This window comes from Asparagus officinalis, chromosome 9 (assembly GCF_001876935.1).
Source record: "Asparagus officinalis chromosome 9, Aspof.V1, whole genome shotgun sequence".
NCBI classification, from domain to species: domain Eukaryota; kingdom Viridiplantae; phylum Streptophyta; class Magnoliopsida; order Asparagales; family Asparagaceae; genus Asparagus; species Asparagus officinalis.
This window is the reverse complement of record NC_033802.1, coordinates 24,887,778-24,897,521: the sequence shown is the minus strand read 5'-3', so window position 1 is coordinate 24,897,521 and position 9,744 is coordinate 24,887,778. Positions and strand designations below refer to the sequence as shown.

Genomic DNA, 9,744 nt, shown 5'->3' with positions numbered 1-9,744 from the left:
CGCAAAGCAGCCCTCCAACGGACCACGCCGTCACAGTTCGTACGAACGCTCCTCTCTCTAGAAGAGCCCGCCAACGGCGACGACAAACCCTCGCCCAGCGGGAGGCCCAAACATTCGCCTCCTATGACAACCTGAATCATTATTCAGGTCTGAGAAATGCAAAACGGAGAAGCAGCCCTCCTAACGCTGATAGGCTCACCAAATCAGGCAAACCCTCGCGTTCAGACGGACTTCACTCTAATCGTAATATCCCCCGTTGTGACGGGTCCGATATTTCTGACAAGTTTGGCCACCCAGACGAACCGATCAAAACGGACAAGCCCGCCAACTCAAATGGACTTTGTTTCTCAGGTCACATCCCTGATGCAAACAGACTGCCCATATCAGCTGCACCTGCCCGAGCAAGCGAGCCCTCAAAATCAGGTGAGCCTCATCGAGTCCACTCGATGGGTAAGCGTCACGAGCGAGCGAGCCTTGTCAACAAAGGCAAAACAGTAGGCAAAACCTCCCAAACTCGCTGGCATGAACAAAAGGTCGAGGTTCGCCGATAGGCAGGAACTCGCCCGAGCGCAATGACTCGCCTGTCAAGGCGAACTTGCCTAACTCCAACGTTTAACCATTCTGTCCAGTGTACGCAAGAGGGTTCGTCTAAACCTCTCTCTTGTAGTCGCTTGGTTAACCACTCTGGCGCTGGGGTTATTTACCAACCACCTGCAGAAGATCTTCGGGGTTACCTAACTTGTAAACGCATCATACAGGAGGCGGATCCTCAGTGTCACTGTGAAAGGCTTATCCAACCGGTACTCGTCGACTGCCAGTGTGTAGGAACGGCGAAACCTTCGGTATTCGAAAGGCTTGCTCAACGACCTTCCCAACCGAGATCTTCTCGTCGAAGGCGTAGCCGCCAAAGAAGGCGCACCGTTGTTTGGGTTACACCTCCTCTTCGTCGAAGTTATGCTATAATCTCGACGAAGACTCCGATGACCCCCGCTCAGATGATCAATCATCGACATCCTCGGCATGGGACTCGGAAGTCAGTATAGGAGATTGGTTCAAAGGTCTCACAGTCAACATGGCCACGACCGATCCCACCAAAATGATAGAGGACGAACAGGTCCCGCTTTACGATGAAGCATGGGACCACCATATCAATGCTCAGTGGAACAGTCGCTTCAAACAGCACGAACCGCCCACGGAGGACAAGATACTCTAGATAAACATGGGTGATGAGACCAGTCCCAAGCCCATATTCATCAGCGACAGTTTGCCTTTCGAGGAGGAGGACTTCATATCCCTCATATGGGAATACATCGACGTCTTCGCATGGAATTACGAGGATATGCTCGGACTCGATCCTCAGATTGCCATGCATCACCTCAACATCAGTCCGGATGCCAAACCAGTCAAACAACAACAAAGACGGTTTCACCCACAAATTATGGAGGCAATCGAAGCCGAAGTGAAAAAGCTGATCGAGTCTGGCTTCATCAGAGAGGAGTAACACCCCGATTGGGTGGCTAACATTGTTCCGGTCCTAAAGAAGAATGACAAGGTCCGTATCTGCATCGACTTTAGGAACCTCAACGCCGCCTGTCCGAAGGACGAATTCCCTCTACCCATCATGGATGTCATCATCAACAACACGTGTGGGTTTGAGAGGATGTCCTTTATGGATGGATTCTCAGGATACAATCAAATCAAGATGCACCCTGAGGATGAAAAGCACACCTCGTTTAGAACTCCGATGGGGGTGTACTGCTACACGATCATGCCGTTCGGACTCAAAAACATCGACGCAACCTATCAACGTGCCATGAGCATGATCTTTCGAGACTACCTGCGGAAGACAGTTGAGTGCTACGTAGACGACTTGGTTGTGAAGAGTCGTGACAAAGATGACCACCTCCAAGACCTGGGGGTGATGTTCGAACTCATGCGAACTCATCAACTGAAAATGAATCCCACGAAATCATTCTTAGGAATGTCTAGTGGTAAATTCCTCAGATTCATCGTCACAACAAAGGGAATCCGTATCGATCCCGATAAGGTGCAAGCCATCCAGGAGCTTCAACCTCCCTGGAATCTCAAGGAATTGAGAGGACTCTAGGGACGATTGGCCTATATGCGAAGGTTCATCTCAAATCTTTCGGGCAAGTGCCAACCCTTCTTCAAGTTAATGAAGAAAGGCGTCTCCTTCGTATGGGACGAGCCCTGCCAACGAGCGTTTAAAGAAATCAAAGCTTATCTCTCAAACGCACCAGTCTTGGCAGCTCCGATCTTGGGAAAACCATTCCTCATCTACATATGAACCGTGGAGAATTCTCTTGGCACTCTCCTGGCACAAAACGACAACGTCAGTCATGAGCAAGGTATCTACTACCTGAACAGAATGCTACAGGGAGCCGAGCGGTGGTACCCTATGGTCGAAAAGGAATGCCTAGCCTTAGTGCCCGCTATCCAGAAGATACGACACTATTTGGTCGGCCAGACCATCCATGTCATTTCTTGACTGAACCCCATTCGGGTCTTCATGACGCAACCTGGAGCCTTGAATTGGCGCCTAGCTAGATGGGCACTCCTGTTGTCCCAGTACGACATCCACTTCATGCTGTAGAAATCGGTCAAAGGACAAGCCATTTGCGATCTCCTGGCCAGTCATCCACTGGAAACAAGAACCAACCTATTTGAAGACCTAACGGATGAACCCCCCGAGGCCAACACGACCTCTCCAGAGGAGGTTTGGCAGATGTTCTTTGATGGTGCATCTCACGTCAGCACGAGCGGATCTATCATGGCAGGAGTGAGGGTGGTCTTGATCTCCCCACGCAGCCATATGTTACCCCGAGCCTTCTCCTTAATAGAGCCATGTACCAACAACGTGGCTGAGTACAATTCACTGCTCATTAGACTCGAACTGGCTAAGGAACTGGAGATAAAGTACCTCGAGGACTATGGTGACTCTCAGCTCATCGTCAAGCAAATGACGGGAGAATATGAAGTCAGAAATAACGATCTGATCCCGCTTCACAAAACAACTATCAAACTAGCTAAGTCATTCAAAAACTTTTGCATTGAGCATGTGCTTTGTTCCAAGAACATGCACGCGGATGCCCTGGCGTCCTTAGCAGCTAACCTTGCACAGCTGCTAGGAATGACTCAATGTGTCACTGTCGCAAGCCGACGACCCTTTCGGCCGGAGGATGTTCTGGAAGTAAATGCCACTCAACAGACTTCGGGTTAACTTGACCCGAAAGATTGGCGCTTCCCAATCATCGACTACGTCTTATACGATATACTGCTCGAAGACGCTAGGGATTGAGAATCTGTCCGCCGACGCGTCACAAGGTTCTATTACGACTCGACCATGAAGGCATTGTATCGTAGGTCGTATGACGGCATGTTGCTGCGATGTCTTTCAAAGACAGAAGCACAAGAGGCTCTACGTGAAGCCCATGACGGTGCTTGCGGGGCTCACCAGGCCGGGCCAAAGCTCTGGGATCGTTTACGAAGGATAGGCTACTACTGGTCGGGAATGGTTAGCGATGCAATCGCCTACGCCAGACATTGCCACACGTGCCAAATCCATGCTAATTACATGTACCGTCTGCCGGAAGACCAACATCCGATAGCAACGTCGTGGCCGTTCGAGTCGTGGGGAATGGATATCGTCAGGCCGACATCTCCACCATCGGCACGAGGTCACCACTTCATCCTCGCAATCACCGACTACTTCTCCAAATTAGCGAAAGTTGTTCCCCTAAGAGAAGTCAAGACCAATGACGTGATTAGATTCATCAAACATCATGTCATTTACCGATACGGCGTCCCCAGGCGTATCATTCATGACAACGGCACATAGTTTATTAGTCATGCATTCACCCGGTTCTGCGACAAGTTCAAGATACAGAACGTATCCTTTACGGCTTATAATCCCTCCGCAAACGGTCTAGCCGAGGCCTTCAACAAAATGATCGTTAAGATCCTAACCAAGCTGACCTCCAAAAACAAACACGATTGGAACGAGAAGCTTGGCAAAAGCTTATGGGCATATCGCACGATGGTTCGCACACCGACCGACACCATGCCTTACTCATTGGTATACGGCTGTGAGGTTGTGCTACCCTGGAAGTGCAGATCCCATCTCTTCGCGTCGCCCTCGCAACAGGAATGACGGCAGAAGATGGTCATCAATGGCGTCTCACGGAACTTGAGGTACTAGATGAGAAGCGACTTGAAGCTCAACAACAAATTGAGTTTTACCAAGCCCGAATAGCCAAGGCCTTCGAAAGTCAAGCATCGATCTTTCAAGGAAGGAGAGCTGGTCCTCACTATTTGACAACCAATGATTCTCAACTCTAAAAAGAAGGGCATATTCCAGCCCAAATGGAAAGGACCGTTCGTGTTAGAGACAGTCTATTCGAATGGAGCCTATTATTTTGTCAAACCAAATGGCGATAAGATCATGATGCCTATCAATGGCAAGTTCTTGAAGAAGTACTACTCTTAGAGATCCTCCAAACTCTCACAAGTGCACGAGTCTAAACTACCCTTTCACCCTCCGACCAGGATGCGAGGCTAAACTGTCCCTACCTCATATACTCTATCATATACACGAGTGTGAGACACCGCTTACGGGGAGCCCCCGGAAGATACTACGTATAGTATTCTCAAGGATAACCTAAAACCCCCATTCGGTCAAACCTTTCTACAGTTAGGACCAAAACAAACTATCAAGTTAATCCCCACCTCTGATAGTCATCTCTCTATCAGTCTCATTCAACTGGACGATGGATCCCTTCAAACTATTAAGTTAATCCCCACCTCTGATAGTCATTTCTCCGTCAGTCTCATTCAACTGGACGATGGATCTCTCAAAACTATCAGGTTAACTATTTACCTCTAACAATTTCCTTCAAGTTTTCCCCGTTAGTCCTCTCCAATAGGATGACACGACAAACTCTCACTGTCACGTTAACTATTACCTTTGGCAAAATCAACTTACCAATCCTCTCCAATAGGATGGTAAGCCCATAGAGTTTCTCACATCGCAACAAACAGTCCCATCATATTAACTATTACCTCTGGCAAAACAAACTTATCGATCCTCTCCCATGAGATGATAGGTCCTCATAGTTGCTCCGATCGCAATAAAATTCTATCATGTTAATGATCACCTCTGTTAGCCGGCCCCGTTATTCCCACAAATGACACTGCCCGAGTAGTAACCTACTATGCGACGTGTTGCTACTCCGGTCGGTCGTCACACTCATACGTCCCTGAACGACCCAACCTATTCCTAACACTCATACGTCCCTGAACGACCCAACCTATTCCTAACGTTCTAATATTCTCTTAGAGCAATCGATGGGTAGCAGCCCACCATGCGACGACTCCTACAACAACCGATTGCCACACTCCCACGTCCCTGAACGATTCGATTATCTTGACACCATCATTCCCGCAAATGATAGTGTTCATTGGGGCCTCTGACCAAACAACGTACTTCATCGGTCCCCGAACGGCAACTTGCCAAACAACGGATTTGTGTTGGAACCCTAACCAGGTCGCACACACAAATGACCACACTAGCTGGGCTAGGTTGTTAGCGTTTAACAACCCTACCGCACCTAAACTACGATGTGACGGTCAGAGTTAACCCAACCCTACGCGTCGAGCAGCCGAAGGTAAAGGAGGGGGCTTAGAGAGAAGCCTAAGAGAAACTCCTCAACAACTTACCATACGGAAGAAAGCAGTATGACTAGCCCGACTTAAACAACAGTCAGTGAAAGCGAATCAAAATCATTGACTGCCAATGATTTGCTAAAAGTCCTAAGCATGAACCAACATAGAAAATAAAGAAAGGCTACGAATGCAAAACCAAGAATAATCAAAAGCATAAAAAGCCATTCCAGACAGAGTTTAAGAGCAGCATGGTTTAGACAAACATGTATCAAACATCAACAACATTACAACAATTCGTAACAGAAAGGAAATATCCTAAATAAGATTCAGCAGACTAAAGGTGGCGATCCTAGCCTTCACATCCGCAAGCTCCGCCGCCTGTCGAGCTTGGACCTTTTCCTCCTGCCTCTGTTGGAGCTTAGGGACATCCGCAAGCTCCGCCGCCTGTCGAGCTTGGACCTTTTCCTCCTGCCTCTGTTGGAGCTTAGGGAGAGCAGCCTCAGCGTCCTCCTCTTCCTGGCACAGACCTTGGAGGGCTTCCGACTCCTCGGTAGCGATGCGAAGTACCCTTGCATTCTCCCGTTGCAACCTCGAGAGGTTCGCCTCCCCCTTGGTGCTCCCAGCCCCCATGTCAAAGGTGTCAAGATAGGCGTCCATTTGGTCCAGCAAGTCGTGGTGCCTTCGACGCAGATGCTTAAGCTTAGCCTCCTTCTCCGAGATGGTCCTCTCTCGAGCTTCGTGTTCGAGCGCCCTTTGAAACTGGGCACTCATCAGCAGAGGTGTTGGTTCATTGTTGGGCTCGGCATGCGCCAGTTCCTCTAGATGGTACATGAGCCCTTCCAGGCGATGAAGCTCCCGCTTGCATCGCCTGGCAAGTTTAGAGCCACCCACACGACGGATCTCCTCAAGGCTGTCGGCCACAAGAGGGAGCATGTTGTAGTACCTCCCGCAGCCCTGGCTAATGAGAGTAGCCACCCATTGCAAGGAGGCCTCCAGCTTCTGAAGAAGGCCGTACACTGAGGAGGGGCCCGGAACGGCCAACCCCTGAATCGGGTCGACATGGGCGGTCAGCGCCACAGCAGCACCATCAACCACAGAGGAAGAAGCAACCTCCTTCCCCTTAGAGATGCATGATTTCGCCTCGGAAGCTATCTTGTGAGTAGGAGGGATGTTCAACTCTCGTTAGATGGAGCCTCTTGAGCGTGAATCGTCCTCAAGAGGACGGGCGAGCTATTTGAATGGGATTTCGACAGACGAGATCCATGAACTCGAACCGAGCAATGGTTTTGATTCTTCGGGGCGTTTCAAATTCTACGGCCATGAAGGCCCTGACCTTTAGGATCCGAAACCAACGGCTCGGATCAAGCACAAAGGCCGAGGTGTTCCATCACTTTACATTTAATGCGAGGCGGTGTGCCCACGCAGCCTTAGCTAGCGAGCACAAGGGTCCACAAATAGACGCGTGGCATACTCAACCCGACTTCATCTATTGCAGGGAGTTCACCAGTGGCATAAACTCACTGAAGCTTGAGTTCGCCTGTAGCATGAACTCGCCGAAGCTTGAGTATGCCTATGGCATAAACTCGCCGAAGCTGAAGTTCGCCTGTGGCATAAACTCGCCGAAGCTCAAGTTCGCCAGTGGCATAAACTCACCGAAGCTTGAGTTTGCCTGTGGCATAAACTCGCCGAAGCTGAAGTTCACCTATGGCATAATCTCACTGAAGCTTGAGTTTGCCTGTGGCATAAACTCGTCGAAGCTTGAGTTCGCCTGTAGCATGAACTTACCAAATCTTGAATTCGCCTTTGGCATAACTCTCCGAAGCTTGAGTTCGCCCGTAGCATGAACTCACCAAAGCTTGAGTTCGCCCTTAGCATGACATCGCTGAAAGTCAAGGTCGCCTATGGCGCGAACTTGCCTAAAACTCGGAATCGCCTAAAGAGCTAGATGTTGGATAGCAATACGCAACAATAAAAGCAAAAAAGGAGTACGTACGCCATACATTGAGAAAATGTAAAGTTCATTTATTAGCAGTTTTCAAGACAGTACATTTGAACAAAGTTATGACTTTATAATCGAGCAAGTCATAACATTACATTGGAAACAAAAGATTGAACAAGACACTTTGAGTTTAATCCTATCCTACAAGCTTAGCCTAGAAAACTAAAAGATGCGAGCTTTGCCTTGACCTTGGATATCCTCTCAGCATGGACTGCACGAGCCTCGTCCTCGGCCTCCTGGCTGACCTTGGCCTCGAAAGAAGCATTAGTACATCCTCTCAGCATGGACTACACGAGCCTCATCCTCGGCCTCCTGGCTGACCTTGGCCTCGAAAGAAGCATTAGTACAGCATCTTTTTGGCGCAGCACCGGAAGAATACGCCTCTCCCGTGCAAGAGCGCCTTGGATGGTCTCGCTCTGAATGCGTAGGCCCGTCAAAGTCGACTCCCCCTCGGCATGAGAGATCCTGCCCCAAACAACTGAGAAAGCGGTGACCTCCATCTCAGCCTGCAGCAGACGTTACCGGTTACCCAGGTGGGCGATGAAGGATTCCTTGTCTTCTATATCCCTCTTTCAGCATTCCCCCTGCCACGCCCCATGACGACGGGCCGAGGCTAAGAATTGCACCACGTCAGGCTACAAATCCGCGTACCGCAGATCCTCTAACCTTGTTAAGAGCAGTTCTAGATCGAGAAGCTTCATCGAACAACGTATAGCAAGTTTGTAATCGCCCAAGCGCCGGATGTTGGCCACACGATCTAAGAGAGACTGCTTGAGATCCACATAGGCGCCATGGCCTTGGTCAACGAGGGAGATCACTCGGCTCACAACACTTTCCAATCCTTGAACATGCGTCTGCGGATTAGCAGAATCTAAGGAACTAGATCCCTGGCCGCGATCAAGCATAGCGGCGGAGGAGGTCTCGGGATGAGACTCCACTCCTAGTTGAGAAACGGGTAGTGAAGCGGGCACAACAGCGGGTTTGGGTTCAGGCTCCGGCCCCTCCGTGTTCGGAGCTCCCTCAGGTGCTGACAAAAGAGATCAGAACCATGAACGCATCATGTTTGCGCGTTGATTAACCGGCTAAGAGGTTTGAAAAAGGGGAATACCTTTAGCAGCGTCTGAGACACATCCAGGCTAGGCAGCGGCCTCGTCGTCCCTCCCCCCTCTTTCTTCGAGACAGGCTACCCTCGCCGCGGTGCCATCCTAAACATGGAGAAATTGATGAAACACTGTCGGCCTCTCCAAACAGGGAGGGGAACGACTATAAAACACGCCTAAGTTCACTCCTACCATTCGATCCAACAGTTCTATCGAACGGTCACGAAGACCGGGATCTGACGGTTGTGAACCTGATCCTTAACCAATGGCTTGGATCGGGCATGGGAAACGAAGAGCCCCCACTATACCACATTTAATGCGAAGCGATACGCCCGCGTCGTCTTAACTGACAAGCACGTAGGACCGCGAATTGACACATGGCTCGCATGAGTCTAAGCTCGCCTACGGCTCAACTACTTCCTGCAATCAGAGTCCGCCTTATGCGCTAGAACTCCGTCTTACAGCTGAGGAGATTCGCACACGCCGTTAAAACTCGCCATGGAGACAGAATCTGCCCGTGGCTTGAACTCACCATACAGCCAGGGTTTGCCCACAATTTGGACTCAACACACCATTAGGGTTCGCCTATGGTTTGAGACTGCCCAACGACCAAAGCTTGCTTACAGCCTGAAATCACTTGTTCCAAAACACGGAATATGAACGATGGATAATAAAGGGTAATTATATGCACAACACATTTGGAAACCAAGAAAGCATAGATATTCATCCATCCATCAGTTTAAAGACAATACATTCGAACAAAGTTATGATCTTGCAATCAGATAAGTCACAACACCATGTTTAAGACAAAAGTAAAATAAAATGTCTTAACACTATCCTAACCCTAAAGGCCTAGTCCAGCATGCTGAAGGATGCAAGCTCCGCTTTAGCAGCGACTATCCTCCTTGCGCGGTCCGCCCGAGCCTCATCTTCCGCCTCCTTCTGGATATGGGCCCCGAAGGT

General features: G+C 49.7%; 1 protein-coding gene across 1 annotated transcript; it reads left to right on the top strand.

Moving 5' to 3' along the window:
* Positions 334-3,241, top strand: LOC109823307. Its single transcript, XM_020389591.1, has 2 exons — positions 334-423; positions 2,615-3,241. The coding sequence occupies exons 1-2, from the start codon at positions 334-336 to the stop codon at positions 3,239-3,241; spliced, it is 717 nt and encodes a 238-aa protein (XP_020245180.1).

Bases quoted from the DNA above. Each gene is read 5' to 3' on its own strand.
- LOC109823307 (XM_020389591.1), top strand. From the start codon at position 334: ATGGACTTTGTTTCTCAGGTCACATCCCTGATGCAAACAGACTGCCCA. The intron at 424-2,614 runs GTGAGCCTCATC...TTCATGCTGTAG, and splicing joins AAGCGAGCCCTCAAAATCAG to AAATCGGTCAAAGGACAAGC.